Consider the following 16,129-nt stretch of genomic DNA (forward strand, 5'->3'; position numbering starts at 1 on the left):
GCTTATTTATTGTATATATTATTCAAAATAATTTTTTTTGAATAAATAAATGTAATAATAAAAAATATAATTATACATTAAATTAGATTATATAAAGTATTTAAACCTTAAAAAATTATTTATTTTCTAAAAAAATATTTATATTTTAAAATTATAATATTATTTTTGCATTTTAAAGTACTTTAAATTATATTCTCAAACACAACAACTTCATACTTCAACCACCTTTTCTCGCATCACAGGCACAGCTAAAGCTGATTATTGAATAAACCACAACTTCTCCAAACTGATCCCTATACTGATACAAGTTTCATCTTATTCAGCCTACCAAACAAAGCTTATTTAACTTCTAATGCAACCAGCAAAAGAATCTTAATTTCAGACCAAAAAAAAAAAACACCACAACTAGATAAAGAGCATGGTAAAGAGAAACCAGACGCAACATTTACACTAGCATTAATTTAACAAAAAAGAATATTGTTTTCATCTCCCAAGTAAATACAGTACACATAAATTTTGAGGACTACAGCTAGATTATTCACATTCTTGGACAAGATCACAGAGATGGTCAAGGGATTTTACAATGTCTCCAAGGCAAGCAATAAGCTTATCTCCTTGACGCCTAACAAATTCAGCAGATTTGGTTTGGTCAAATTCATCGTTCTCCACCTGAACAACTTCATACTGTGCATTCTGAGAAACAATGGTTTTGACCATTTCTGCATTTTCACGCAATATAAGTGCAAACCTTTGCTCCTTATGTTCAGCTTCGGTTGTCTCATGACTCTCATTTTCTACCACATTGCCTTTTTGAGGCTTTCTCTTCGTACTTGTCTGGTCAAGTGGCTTTACTTCTGGAGAGCTTCTTACATCTTCAACGTGAAATTTAGGAGGTTTTCTTTCTGCCTGGCTCTTTATAGATATTTCTTCTGAAACACTTTTCCATGAAGAGTTTTCTAGAGATGTTAACCTCCTCCTTTGCCTCTTAGACCCTAAATGATACCAAAATCATGTGTAGTGATGAAAAATTAGTATTATATGTGTTGTGATGAAAAATTATTACTATATGCAAAGTGATGAGGAAACAGCATTAAAAACTTCAATAAAGAACTTGAATTATCCCACACATAATTGTTCATGATATATACACCAAAGCAAAAAGATTACAATAAGCCACCATCACTCAAAATCAGTAAAACCTGTAATGTTCTCCAACCAAATCTCAATTAACAATATTGGTGCCAGAATTTTGAATACTATATGGTAATAAAGTATATGTAAACAGAGTTCCAACTCATCTAGAATTACCATAAGCATAAGTTATTTATAAAACTTATTTCTCTAACTGTGGGTGGCTATTAACACATCCTTTCAACATTTATCAGTAAAAATATAGAAACCCAGTGTGACAAGTATACGATCTGATAATGGCTAAACCTGTCTGAATGCTGCACTGACTGTCTCATGAAATGATTTACGTAAATAGTTTCTTTTTTTTTTTTTTAATGTGTGAGCCTCCATTTCTGCATCCAATGGCATCAAACAAAGCAATTTTAGTAATTTACAACTTCAGGGACAGATAGCAGATCATTATGGAGCTGAACATACATTATTACGTAGCATTCGTTTTTTTTTCCATTTTTTCAACAGGTTCTTTCGTCAAGTGATTACAAAGAAAAAAGTTCTTAAAATGGTAAATAACTGAAGAACAACCGCACCTTTGGCCTGCTTGTATACATGGGTGTCTGCACCTGCACATTAATCAACATAAATGGAAATTTAATTTCCGTGAACTAGTTGCGGTGAATGGATTTTCAAATGTGGTACAAGATTAAACATGAATTTAAGTGACTGAAATCTGGGTTGAGCATACACAAATAAGCTTTTCTTTAACGAAGGAACAAACTATAAAAACATGACACAACTAATCAGACAAGTGTGAAACATAAAGAGGACCAATGTCTAATTCAGTTAAACAAATAAAGATTTTCATCTCTCTCCTCACTTAATTCCAGAACTTGTAGAGGAAACCTAGACTAATGCTTGACCTTTAAGAAATGGAACCAAATCAAGCTCAAATATGCATGTAACTAAGCTTAGCTTGCATGATATGGCAAAAGGGTATTCGTAATTCATCCATCATTTGTATGGCTCTACCCTCAAGAGGAGTGATCTTAACTAGATTTGTCACTTTTGTAGAAGTATTTGATCTATTGAAGCCTATTAGGAGAAACAAACTCAAGCTCCACATTAACGGAAGCAAAAATGTAAAAACAGGCAACCAAATTTATAAAAATGCATCGTTTATAAAATCTTTTACTGCTGAAGTAAGCAATAGATGGGTTCTCAAATCTCACACAATAATAACTAGATAAAATCCTTTCTGGTGACAATCTTCGGACTTGAGTTATTTTATTTTCTATCAAACTCAACATAAGTACACTATACAATTTCCTAAAATTCTACCATTTTTGTATTTCATTAGATTGAACTACAGACAAAGCACAAATTGCCCGCCAAACAGAAAATTAATGCCTTCAAATAATTAAATTTGTTGTAGAGGCAGAACTTCCCACTTTCTGTTTTTGTTATTAAGGGAAAGAAAAAAAAAACAGATTTATGTGTCTTAAGACAACTGGGTTCCATTTTCATATTTACAGTTTATACCAAAAATAGACATTTCTGGACATAAGAAGCAATTAACTAACGAGATTGATCGAAAACAAGCAATACCTAGTTCTTTAACAACATCAACCATATCGTCTTTAGCTTCACCATCACTATCAGGGTCCGTATCCGGTTGATTCTCTCGCACCATTATCAGATTCTCAATAGCTAAAAACAGCTCGTCGTCGAAATCTCTTGGAAGCCCCAGACTTTCTCGCCTATCGCTTCCCATGGACCAAAACGAAGTACCTCTGGACTTGGACTCCCATTTCTTGATCTTATTATAGTCGAGAAGCAGAAAGTCCCATTTCCTCCGGCACTGGTTGAAGTTCCGGGGGACGTCCTGAGCGGTGCAATTCTCCGCTATAATCATCCATTTCTGATACGAAGAGAGGGCTTTCAAGCAATCGGCTTCGACGGCGGCGATCTCATTGACGAGAATGAGCGAGTCCATGAAAGACCAATCCGGCGCCCCCTGGGAACGCGTTCTTCTGGAGCCCGAAATACGCAGCGGTTCGCGGATACTGCTGTCTTCATGAGACTGAGCCATCGAGCAGTCGTCGTCTTCGAAAGAGCTCAGTGAGGAAATCTATACAAGCTCTCTTGGGGAGAAGCAATCAGTAAGCCAGACGAGTATGACCGTGGTTCCAAGGGAGTTTAAAGATGCTAGATAGAGAAGACACCATCTAGTAGTTTTTCTTTGTCCTATCTAAACACAATTGAAAACTTGATGGTTTATGCTTCTTAGTACGGGCTAAATTTTGCTTTTTAAGAAAAACTTTGGTATGATTGGTTTGCGATTAGAAAACTGTATTTTTAAAAGTTGAGATTCTGAAATGAAAATCTGAATTTAGTGACTTAAAATATCTTTCTGAAAATGTGATTGGTTCTGTTGACCCAAGATTTGGCCAACTGACACGGAGTCAAAATATGCTTGATATGAATGAAAAAGATGAAAAGAACGTAATGACAAAAGTAAATAAGACACAGTATTTTATAGTGGTTCGGCCCCAGGATCTGGTAATGACCTACGTCCACTTAGAATGATATTGATATAAAAACCAGAAGAGTGATCAAAGAACTAGGGTTCAATGAGTTTCACCACTTTCTCAAGAACGATACAAGTTTACTAGGAGAATTACTATAGTCTCAAGTGATTCAAAAGCCAAAAGTCCCCTCCCTTGAGCTATCTCTTGCTATTTATAGGCTCAAGGGGGATTACAAAAGATTGTTACATATATTCTTTCCTGAATAATCGGATACTCAGGAGATTGTGTGAGATAAATTCGGGATTCATAAAGATCTTCCCATAAATGTCGCCTTGTACACGGAATTATCGACCAGGCTGGTCGCGGGTAAGACAGGCTTACGCTGCTTCTAATGTGTCCTCTGGTCGATACTCTAACAGAACGTTTCCAGGTGTCAGCCACGTGTCCAGGGATCACTTGCCACGTCACCCATGCTAATTTTATGGATAACATTTGCCCCCCAAGTTTATTTGCCACGAGCAGTAAATAAACTTTTGGACGAACGACTCTTCGGTAACCCCACCTGACGTGTCAGAACCCTTCATGTGTTCTTGAAAAAAGCAACCTACCTCTGTCCAATCACGTCCTTTCGGTTCCCCAGAAAAGATTTCGACGGCCATCCCGCTTCCCCATACTTTGAAAAAGGGAAACTAATGATTATACTTTTTACCATCAGAAACAAACTTATATAAGAGCTTCAAAGCCTTTATTATCTTTTTACGCACGCCATCGTTTCCACAAGAAAACCTAAAATCCAGAGCCCTTAACGTTCCTGAAGACCGCTCCGTCTGCACTTTCAGGACCCTGTCCGAGAGCTCCTTGATCTCCGAAGATCTTTCTTCCATCTCCACGATCACTTTTCTTGGTAAGTTTTCGAGTTCCCACGCTTCTAATTTTTTGTGATGCATGCTTCTGATTGTGCACTGTTTGAGTTTATCTGCTTCTGGTTTGAGACGCTTGTAGACAGAATATTTTGTAGGCAAAATAGGGTTACGAGTTAGTTTAAAATCCGGGATCATGCTTTTTAGGAAGTAAAATCGAAGTAAAAATTCGATTTTTAGGCTAGTTGAAAAATAAATTTTTCCCGCCCTAAGGGGAGTTGAAAAAGCTTTTTCAGAAAAACTTTTTACTTTCACCCTTTGATCCGCTTTTCAAACTGTTCGTATAGAAAAATTTAGCCTTTCATTAGAATGTTGTTGTATAAAAACTTAATTTTTATACTCGACCAGCGTTATTCTAAAAAGCTTTTAAAAGTTTTCTATCCTCACCTCCCCATTCTTCTGTATGCAGACCTTAATGCCAGATTTGTGGGGAGGTGAAAGGCCTATTGACGACGACCTCCTCGCCCAGCTGCTCGAGGGAGAAGAACAACCAGCTGACCGTGTCAGGGAGATTCCTTTTTCACGATCCTCTTCCAGACCCCATCCTTCTCCTTCAATGGCCCGTTCCAAATCTTCAGGCAAGAAAAGACCCGAGTCTGAAAACAACCCAAATTCTCCTGCCCGTCCTGATTCGCAGGCAAGGGCTCCCTCGACCAGTGGTCGAGAAAATCTTGTTCCTGACCCTAATATCCAAATTAGGGCCAGCCCTCGCCATCAGAACTTGCCTGATGTCGAGTGGTATACTTGCCCAGCCAGTTCAGTAACTCTTCGAATGATTGCTAACTGCTTCAGAAGATTCCCCCTCACAGGGGTTTCCATTATACAACCTGCCGCAGACCAGAGGGCTAACCTCCCCTGCAACGACCCAAAATAGCTAATAAGGCTTAAGGACCTTGATTAGCGTAACAGGAGGGCATGATAGGATATATGTGTGATTTGATGAGTTAAACGCATGGTTATGATTTAAAGCATGTTATATGACTATTTGTTTATCTAAGATGCATGACTATGTATATTAGTATGCATGTAGGCCCGGATCGTGTTAGAAGGGCATAACTGTAATTTTGGCCATGTTAGGCATAACTGCAATGATATGTGATGATTGTTGAGACCACATTGTGATGTGGATGTATCTGTGATTTGTGACTCGAGGCGATCCCAGTGAGTAGGCTAGCGGAAAGTCATGACGGGAATTTATACCCGGCTCAGGGCGAGCCTGGGGGTATAAGCAGGAATTTAGAGAATAGATTGAGATTAATTTTGATGATGGGGAATATTTATTTGGTGGTTTATCAGGTGTTGGAAAGCAACGGGAAATATTAGAGACACTTGAGGATTAGCGGGAATTGGGTAAAATGACTAAAATGGCCCTATTTGGACAGAAGGGCTTAGAGTTAATAGGGAGGGCATTTTGGTCATTTGACTTTTAAAGATAGATTTTATAAGGCTTTATATAGTGAGTGGGATTGTTAGAGAGTGAGAATGCTGAAGGAAAGAAAGAAAAGAAAAGAAAGAAAAAGGAAAGAAAGAAAAGAGAGAAAACAGGGGGGGTTTTCTCAAGGAACGGTTTGTGCATTCTTGCACCTTTCCTCTCTGTTTTTCTTGGGGAAAAGCTTAGTGGAGAGCAATGGTAGGCTGAGCATCAAGGATCTTGGGTTAGACTTGAAGATTTGGCAAGAACACATCAACTTTTGAGGTAAGTTTTAGAGATTTCAGTTTTAAGGGTTTTGATGGTTTGAGCTATGTTTTGAGCTGAGTTGATGGGAATTTTAGGGAATTTCTGGGCAAGCTTTGATGATGAACAAGCTAAGGAGGTCTAGGGTTGAATCAAGGTCGAAATTTGCATCAATGGTAAGAATTCTAAGCTTTTAACTTTGTTGTTGATTGAATTTCTGGGTTTAGGGTTATTCATGGTGAATTTTGAGATTTGGGTTGAATGTGCTTGGGTTTTGAGTTCTTGGGAAGCTTGGGATGAGTGAGAGGTGTTTATAAGCTTGATTTTGGGTTTGGAAAAGGTTTGGACAAGTTTGGGGTTGAATTGGTTGAAGGAAATCGCAAGATGCGATTTTCGGGTTCTGCTGGGCTGCAACTAGCGCTACAGCGCTAGTCAGTGGGCGCTGTAGCGCTAGCCCCTGTTCTGGGGGGTGTGTTCTGCTTGTAGCGCTACAGCGCCCTCTTCAGAGCGCTGTAGCACTGCACTGTTCACAGAGGTGGATTTTTGGGTTTTTGATGAGGGATTTTGACCTAGGGTTCGGGGCTCGATTCCGCCACTTTGTTTTGGGGATTTAGGACTTCCCGGGGGCTCGGGATTGGTCCCGAGGCTAGGTATTTGGACTTGGGGTTCGGTGTTGACTTTGACCTATGTTTGTGCCTAGGTGTGCGCTAAGGCTCGAGTGGGATCGTGCTCAAGGAGTCAGGTGATCTAAGCTATTGAAGGGAAAGGTAAGAAAACTATAACACCCGTAGGATAGGGCATGGGCCCATAGTGTGATTGCGGGGCACGGACCTATATTGCGTGTTGCATGATGAGATGATTTCCGGGCATGGCCCTATATTGCATGACATGTTAGGATGCAGACTTAAATGAATTATTATTCGTTCGAATGTTGTTGTGTTATACTATATGTGTGATTATAATAAAATGTACGGCAAGGGCCGAGAGCGGCGTAGGCCGGGTGCGGCAGCGGGGCCGGAAGTAACACTTAGCACATGGGATGCTATAGTCAGGGCAGGGCCCGGTGGATACAGGTGTTATCCTTACGGTGTGAACCGATACCCCAGGCTTCGGTAAGGCTTCTGGGGCGGCATGGCCGTGTTTGCTTAGTCTAATGGTTGACTTGTTTATCTGTGGACTATCTGATATGATTAACTGTATATTTGCATATGTTATGTTCTGCATGAGTTTTCTTGCTGGGCTTCGGCTCACGGGTGCTCCGTGTTGCAGGTAAGGGCAAAGACTGAGTCAACCAACCATGAGTACGGAGAGCGTGAAGCGACGCGTACATGTTTGGCCTGCCCGACTGCTTTGGTTGGGGGTTTATTTGAAAATGGCTGCAATAATCTATGATTTTTATAACTGATCAATTGTAAACTTATTTTAAGATGTAAATAGTTTTCAAACCTCATTTTGGGATCCCCAATGTTTAATACTAGAAGTTTTATTGAAACAACGCATTTTTCTAAGATTACAGCCTTAACTTTTAATTAGTCACACTTTTGTTTCAAAACCTCGGTTAGCGAGTTCATTGCACACTGTTTTGTCTTAAAAACTCACTTAGTAACGACTCTAAGGAAGTAGGGCGTTACATCCCCGGAGGTGTCAACAGCGTCTGGTCTCGGTATCATATTGAGGCGGGAGCTTATCTCCCTCTTCATCCCTTTTTTGTGGGGGTGGCCAATTATTTCGGTGTCGCCCCCTTCCAAATAACTCCAAACGGATATAGAATGCTGGCCGCACTCTATATCCAATATAAACTTAAGAAATGGCCAGAACCTTCACCCCACGAGGTCAACTATCTCTTTGACCTCAAGTCTAACCCGTAACAACATGGAACAGGTTTCTTCCATTTTTGTCACCAGGAAACCAATCGAACATTCCTGAGTGACACTACGCATATCTTGAACGTGGGGCAGTACAATAAGGAGTACTTCCTTACTCCGGACATATCCAGCAACAACCTGGCCTTCGCACGAGGAGGTAAGCACCGTTTCTGACTGGTCGATACTTTTACTCAAGATGTATCCTTTCGTTTTTCTTAAACAATAATCTGTTTTTCAGGCCCTTGGTTACGTCCAACCCCAACACCAGACATGGTGTTGAGGTCTAACACTCTGGCCAGGATGTCCGACGCAACAAAAAGCGTCAAGATCCTGGTGACTGAAGAAAACTTGAGGCGGTCTGGCCTCCTGGCTCCTCGCCATGAAACTAGAGGGTCCGTGGTGGACGAAGCCACTGCCGAGGGGGTTCCCGAGCAGCAACCTCCTGTGTCTCCTCGGAGGAGGAGGCCAACGGGGATTACTATTAGGGAGCCCACAGGCAATCCTTCCGCAGAAAGGCCTTCTGCTCCCCAAGGCAAGGGGAAACAAAAGGCCAAAGAGCCAGCTGTGGACTTGGGAGAGTCCTCTGATGACAATGGTAACACTATTTTACTTTTAAATGGTTTGCCAATTCCCTGTCATTTGTTCGACGGGGAAGGCAATTTTTTCGTATACTCCAAAATTAGGGCCAGACTTCTTCATGCCAGATAATGAGTATATGACTAATAGAGTCAATAGTGTAGCGACCAGTAGTTGTAGCTCGGGTATTCACTTTGTTGCCTTTCTTCTGTTGCATATAATATATTTTCATCTGCCTCTTATTCTTATCAGTTTCCTGTGTTTACTTGTATGCAGATATGGCCACTCCCAATATATTTGACATGTACCAGGCCGAGGAGGAAGAGGAGGTTCCCCAACTCCAATGGAGATCCAAGAGGAGAACTGGCGAATCCAGCCGAGGCCCTCCGGCCAAGAAGGGTCGAACAGAAGACCTTCCCAAGGACGCGCCAAATGGGCAGACTCCTGGGCCAACGGGGCAAACTCATCCACCAGCTCCTACTGAGAAGCAGACTCCTCCTGCCCCACCAAATCCTCTGGCTGCGCCCTCCAGAGAGGAAATTATTCGTGACGAAGCTCTCGGGGCTAAACTCATGAGCCGTACCCTTCGATCAGCCAGGGATCGCCTTGACCACATTGGCAAAGGTGACCGTGTCAGGGATGCAATGGTCGAGGCTGAAAACTTGGGGGCTGACCAGGTTCTGAATAGGGCCCTGAATGAAATCTCCAGTGTGAGTACTTCTTCACTTTTTTAAGCCTTAGTCTTTTATTCTTCACGGCAGGCTCTAACTTTTTCCTTTGTTCACAGGCCTTGCTATCTGCTATCACTGCTCGTACCTGTATCCAGGCTTCCATCGAGCAGGCCAAGGCAAAGGCCACTGAGAGGCATCAAGTGAAGGCAGCTGAGGACCTTTCGGCTGCAGAGGCTAGGCATGCCAAGGAGTTGGAGGCAATGGCTCGAGAAAGGGATGCTGCGATGACCAAATTGTTTGAGGCTGAAGCTGCAAAAGATGCCGCAGTAAAGTTGAGGCAGTAGTATCGAGATTCCAACCAAACCCATCTTCGTGAGATCAAGCATCTGGGAGAGACACTCAAGTCCAAGGACGAGGCTATTGTCACTCTTGAAGGCAAGGTGAAGCAGCTGGAGCTTGACAACTCCAAAAATCTTGAAAAGTACAAGAGGACGACGCTCCGATGTTTCTACAACTTCTGGAAACATAATCAGGGTGCCGACTTTAGCTATCTTTTGGAGGAAGTCAGGGCTGCTGAGTTGGCTCACTGCACCGCCTAACTGGCCGAGGAGGAGGCAAGATTGAGGATCCCTACCTCTCCAAGCATCGTTGGTGTGGAAGAAGAAGAAGTTGTCGAGGACGCGACCAACCAGGATGCTGCCCAGGACCCTCCGGCCCCAAATGCCTCTTAAACTTTCTCATTTATTTTTTCTTTCTTTTTGGCTATACGACCCACGGGTCGTGATGTAAAGACAATAATTTCTTTTTAAACTTTGCTGCATGGGCAGTAAACACTTTTTTCTTTTATTCAAACAGTTACATCCAAGCAGCGATGCTTGCGGTGTAAAAGCTTAAATCTTGATGCTATAATATCTTTATTTATTATAACATTTGTCCGTATGACCGAACTTAGGATAGTACTTTGGTATTATTTAACAAAACATAAATTTTGAAAAATATTCTAAGTACTGTAGCATGCTTTCACTCATTTTGTTCATGTGTGTTACATACCTCTGAGAGTATGCTTTGCTATCGATGTGCCTTATATGCCCCCCAAGTGATCGAGGAGCTTTAGGTCCTTGGTCACTTGCCCTGACCATGGCATGTTCGAACATTCCTGTTCGTGTGAAAAATGATACTTGTAATACAGCAAAACAACACACGTAATGAACAAATACTTGTAAATGTAAATTCACAATGGTTGGCAAGAATGACTGGCTGCGCACAGTCCCTTATAATCTTGTATTAAAAATGGACTAAACATGTCTTTACAAGTGATTCTATAATAGAACCTTACATATACGAGCATTTAGCCATACAGCGTGGCTAACCCTCTTTGCAAAACTTGTAAAAATTAAAAATTTTAACACAAGCCAGTTCTTTAAAAAGGATTGTTCATTGATAATACTTGCGCAGGTGTTCTCCATTCCAGTAACGAGGAACGAGATCTCCGTTTAAGCGTGCAAGTTTGTATGTGCCTTGGTGAAGGACTTCTTCAATCTGGTAAGGTCCCTTCCAATTGGGTCCGAGCACTCCAGCAGTAGGGTCGTGGGTATTTAAGAAAACTCGTCGTAGCACCAAATCTACGACGTTGATTTTTCTTTCTTTAACTTTGGAGTTAAAGTACCGGGCGACTTTTTGCTGGTATGCAGCAACTCGGAGTTGAGATTTCTCTTGTATCTCATCGATTAAGTCTAGGGACTCCATCATTAGCTGGCTGTTTTGATCTTGGTCGTAAGTCAAACGCCGATGTGAGGGGGGATCTAACTCGACAGGCAACATGGCTTCATATCTGTAGGCTAATGAAAATGGAGTATATCCTGTCGCTGTTCGGTGGGACGTTCTATACGACCATAGGACTTCAGGCAGCTGCTCTGGCCACGCCCCTTTAGCTTCTTCAAGTCTTTTCTTCAGGGTGTCTTTAAGAGTTTTGTTTACGGCTTCGACCTGCCCGTTTGCTTGGGGGTGTGCAACTGAAGAAAAGATTTTAATAACTCCATGCCTCTCGCAGAAATCGGTGAATAAGTCGCCGTCAAATTGGGTCCCGTTGTCTGAAACTATCTTCCTGGGCAAACCATGTCTGCATACAATGTTCTTGATGACGAAGTCAAGAACTTTCTTGGTCGTGATGGTTGCGAGTGGTTCAGCTTCGGCCCATTTGGTGAAGTAATCAACTGCCACAACTGCGTACTTTACTCCACCTTTCCCTGTAGGCAGGGATCCAATCAAATCTATCCCCCATACTGCAAAAGGCCACGGGCTCTGCATCTGCTTCAGTTCATTTGGAGCTGCTCGTGGAATCTTGGAGAACCTTTGACATTTATCACATCTTTGTACATACTCCATCGAATCCTCGTTCATTGTTGGCCAGAAGTAGCCTTGCCTTAGAATCTTTTTTGCCAAACTCTGCCCCCCAGCGTGATCCCCGCAGAAGCCTTCATGCACCTCCTTCATGAGTTCCTTAGCCTTTTCTGGTGTAACGCACCTGAGTAGTGGCATTGAGAATCCTCTTCGGTACATAACACCATCGACCAATATGTACCGAGCAGCTCGTCTTTGCAGAGTTCTGGCTTTGTTCCTGTCTGTTGGGAGCGCACCATTTGTCAGATACTCCAAGTAAGGCGCCATCCATGTGTCCTCCATTCGAATCTCCATACTGGACTCAGTTGCTTGTATGCTCGGCTTACTCAGTCTTTCAACTGGCACAATGTTCAAAGTGTCAGCGTCCTTTGCGCTCGCGAGTTTGGCTAAGGCATCCGCGTTTGAATTCTGATCTCGCGGGATCTGCTGGAGGGTGTACTTTGTGAACTGGGCTAGCAAGTCCTTTGTTTTATTTAAGTAGGCTACCATTTTCAAACCTCGCGCTTGATATTCTCCAAGGACCTGATTCACCACCAGCTGTGAATCACTGTAGATATCAAGCGTCTTTATGCTCATATCCTTTGCCATTCTCAATCCAGCGAGGAGTGCTTCGTATTCAGCTTCATTGTTTGATGCAGTGAAGTCGAACCTGATGGCGTAGTTAAATTGATGCCCTTCCGACGTTATCAATATCACTCCCGCTCCAGCGTGGGATTCGTTGGATGAACCATCCGTGAATAGCTTCCACGAAGGAGTTTTGTCTTGAGGCTCGGGCGCTTCAGGCTGTTCGCACTGCTCGCTATCTGGGAGTACGGTGAACTCTGCAATAAGATTGGCTAAGACTTGTCCTTTTACTGCTGCTCGTAGTGAATAGGTTATATCGAACTGCCCTAACTCGACTACCCATTTTAACAATCGCCCAGCCGCCTCAGGTTTTTGGAGGACTTGCCGAAGGGGCTTATCAGTTAGAACCGTGATAGGATGAGCTTGGAAGTAGGGGCGCAACTTTCTAGAGGCAAGGATTAAGCAATATGCTAACCTCTCGATTGGCAGATATCTCAATTCTGCCCCGATCAGTCTCTTGCTGACATAGTAGACTGCTTTTTGTGCTCCTTCTTCCTCTCTCACTAGCACCGCGCTGGCAGCAACTTCAGTAATCGCCAGATAAATAAACAAAGTTTCTCCTTCGATCGGCTTTGATAAGATGGGAGGCTGTACCATATGAGCTTTCAGCGCCTGGAATGCTTGCTCGCAGTGTTCTGTCCACTCAAACTTTTTGTTCCCCCTAAGTAGATTGAAGAATGGGACGCACTTGTCCGTAGATTTCGAAATGAATCTACTTAGGGCTGCGATTCTTCCGGTTAAGCTTTGTACATCTTTGATCCTTTCTGGCGACTTCATGTCGATCAGGGCCTTTATTTTGTCGGGGTTGGCCTCGATTCCTCTTGAATTTACGATAAACCCCAAAAACTTCCCTGATCCGACTCCAAAGGAACACTTGAGGGGATTTAATTTCATTTGGTACTTGTTTAACACATTAAAGCACTCTTGTAAATCCCTCACATGCCCTTATGCTTTCTTAGATTTTACCAGCATGTCATCCACATATACTTCCATGTTTAGACCGATTTGCTCCTTGAACATGTGGTTGACTAGCCGCTGGTAAGTCGCACCTGCGTTTTTCAGTCTGAAGGGCATTACTCTGCAGCAATACAAGCCCGTATCGGTCTGAAAGCTAGTGTGATCTTCATTAGGGGGATGCATGCTAATCTGGTTATAGCCCGAATATGCATCCATGAATGAGAGGATCTCGTGCCCTGCAGTAGCATCGACCAGCTGGTCGATCCTTGGGAGTGGGAAGCAGTCTTTTGGGCAGGCTTTATTGAGGTCTGTAAAATCCACACAGGTCCACCACTTGCCGTTAGGCTTGGGGACCAGCACCGGATTGGAGACCCACGACGGATAAAAAGCCACCCTTATGAATCCATTCTCCTTTAGCCTTTCGACTTCTTCTTTTAAGGCTCGTGATCTGTCTTTATCGAGCAGCCTTCTTTTTTGTTGCACGAGTGGAAAGGTCTTGTCTATATTCAGGACATGGCTGATTACTGTAGGATCTATCCCAACCATGTCTTTATGTGACCAGGCGAAAACTTCCTGGTTCTCTGGCAAGAATTTCACCAGTGCATGCTTCGTGGTAGGCTCTAAAATTTTCCCAACTTTTATGACTCTGGTTGGGTCTTCTTTGTCGAGTTGGACCTCCTCCAGGTCCTCGACGGGTCCAACATTTTCTTCAAAATCCCCAAAGCGAGGATCCAAATCTCCATCCTCCCTTTGGGCAACACCCTATTTGGCGACTTCATCACCTGATTGGGCTTTCGTATCAACTGCCATTTGCAATCTATCTGGGACAGTGCTCTTCGGCGTTCCGCTTTTCGCCTTTGTGATCGAGGCGTTGTAGCACTCCCTGGCTTCTCTTTGGTTTCCCAAAATGCATCCTACCCCCGCGTCTGTTGGGAACTTCATGGCTAGGTGCCACATAGAGATGACGGCCCGTAGATCAACCAGTATGGGCCTCCCAATAACGGCGTTGTACGCCAAAGGATAATCGACCACTACAAAAGTGGCGAGTAATATCCTTGTTGCAGGCGCTGTACCTGTCGTTACTGGGAGTTTGATCATTCCGGCTGGGGCGAGTCCTTCTCCAGAGAAGTCGTATATCATTTGATTGCAGGGCTCCAAGTCCTTTACGGAAAATTTCATGCGTTCCAGTGTTGATTTGTACAGGATGTTCACTGAACTTCCTGTATCGACCAGTACCCTCTTTACCATCATATTGGCCATCTGGATGTCCACGACCAGCGGATCGGAATGTGGGAACCGGACGTGTTGGACATCGCTATCAGAGAAGGTTATCTCACCTTCCTCTGACCGAGCCTTCTTTGGTGCACGGTCCTCCACAGTCATCATCTCGATGTCCTGGTCGTGGCGCAGAGTCCGAGCATATCGTTCTCTGGCCTTTCCGCTGTTTCCCGCGAGGTGCAGGCCTCCACAGATGGTTAAGAGTGTTCCAGCCACGGGGGCAGGCTGTAATGGTGGCGAGCGTTGGCGTGTGGACGCCTGCTCGTTGCCACCTGGAGCTTCTCGTTGGGAATTTCCCGAGGCCCGTACGTATCTTCTCAAGTGTCCTTGTCTAATAAGGAACTCGATTTCGTCTTTTAACTAGTTGCATTCATTAGTGTCATGTCCGTAGTCGTTATGGTAACGACAGAACTTGGTGGTGTCTCTTTTTGAAATGTCCTTTCGAATGGGTCCAGGTTTCTTGTAAGGCACACTTGAGCTTATGGCCTGGTAAACCTCTCCCCGAGACTCAACGAGGGCAGTGTAGTTAGTGAACCGAGGCTCATAACGATTACCCTTAGCTCGTTTGTTATCGGAGGTGGAAGGCTCGTTATACGGCCGTTTTCCACCATTCTTGACATTACCGTTGCCGTTCCCGTTGCCCTTGCCGTTGCCATTAGGTTTGGAACCATTGGCGACTTTGGCGGGTTCGGCAACCTTCTTACCCTTGTTCGAGGGTTTTCCATCATCAGCAATGGCTTCTTCGAGCTTGATGTAGCGGTCAGCTCGGTCTAAGAATTCTTGGGTAGTTCTCACTCCTTCTTTTCAGAGACTTTTCCAGAGGGGAGAGCAACGTTTAACTCCTGCGGTAATGGCCATCATCTTGCCTTCGTCTCCTACTGTTTTTGCTCCAGCCGCCGCTCGCATAAAGCGCTGGACGTAATCCTTGACTGACTCCCTATCCTGCTGGCGAATTTCGACTAGCTGGTTTGCTTCGGTTGGGTGCACGCGACCATCATAGAATTGTCCATAGAACTCCCGTACGAACATTTCCCAAGAAACAATGCTCGCGGGAGGGAACTTGAAGAACCACTCCTGCGCAGCTTCAGAAAGTGTTGCAGGGAAGATCCTGCACCGAGCGTCTTCGGACACTTTCTGAATGTCCATCTGAATTTCAAACTTATTGACATGCAAGACTGGGTCTCCATAGCCGTCAAAGTTTGGAAGCGTAGGCATCTTGAATTTACTGGGAGTTTCGGCGTTAGCTATCCTTTGTACGAAAGGAGTGCCTTTTCTCCTATCGTGGTCGATGTAAGACGTCCTTCCTCCGACCAGCTGCTGTACAGCCTAGTTGAGTGCGTCTATCTGGGCCTGCACTGCGGTAGGAATCGCGGTGGCCTCTGTTGCTGGGGGGACATTCTCGCCGTGCCTCTCACGGCGATCATTGAGTACATCTCTCAGGTCCTCTTCTCTTCTCCGCTGCTCGCTACCACCGAGCCGGTTGAAGACATTATTTTGTCTGGGCTGC

At 43.6% G+C, this 16,129-nt stretch overlaps 1 protein-coding gene across 2 annotated transcripts; it reads right to left on the reverse strand.

Annotated features, from left to right (window-relative positions):
• Positions 1-422: 422 nt before the first annotated feature.
• On the reverse strand, positions 423-3,396 carry LOC133803533 (trihelix transcription factor ASR3). Of its 2 annotated transcripts, XM_062241613.1 has the most exons (3): positions 2,734-3,394; positions 1,719-1,751; positions 423-992 (listed from the first exon to the last, which is right to left on the reverse strand). In XM_062241613.1, the coding sequence occupies exons 1-3, from the start codon at positions 3,215-3,217 to the stop codon at positions 535-537; spliced, it is 975 nt and encodes a 324-aa protein (XP_062097597.1). In that variant the 5' UTR covers positions 3,218-3,394; the 3' UTR covers positions 423-534. The 2 variants fall into 2 exon arrangements, with proteins under 2 accessions (XP_062097597.1, XP_062097598.1); XM_062241614.1 differs by lacking the exon at positions 1,719-1,751 and having other exon boundaries at positions 2,734-3,396.
• Positions 3,397-16,129: the final 12,733 nt, after the last annotated feature.

Source organism: Humulus lupulus, chromosome X, assembly GCF_963169125.1.
Source record: "Humulus lupulus chromosome X, drHumLupu1.1, whole genome shotgun sequence".
Classification (NCBI taxonomy): Eukaryota; Viridiplantae; Streptophyta; class Magnoliopsida; order Rosales; family Cannabaceae; genus Humulus; species Humulus lupulus.

Excerpts from the sequence above, each read along its gene's own strand:
- LOC133803533 (XM_062241613.1), bottom strand. The coding sequence starts at position 3,217 with ATGGCTCAGTCTCATGAAGACAGCAGTATCCGCGAACCGCTGCGTATT. Across the intron at positions 1,752-2,733 it reads TGATGTTGTTAAAGAACTAG|GTGCAGACACCCATGTATAC; the intron begins GTATTGCTTGTT and ends ATTAATGTGCAG. Across the intron at positions 993-1,718 it reads TGTATACAAGCAGGCCAAAG|GGTCTAAGAGGCAAAGGAGG; the intron begins GTGCGGTTGTTC and ends GGTATCATTTAG.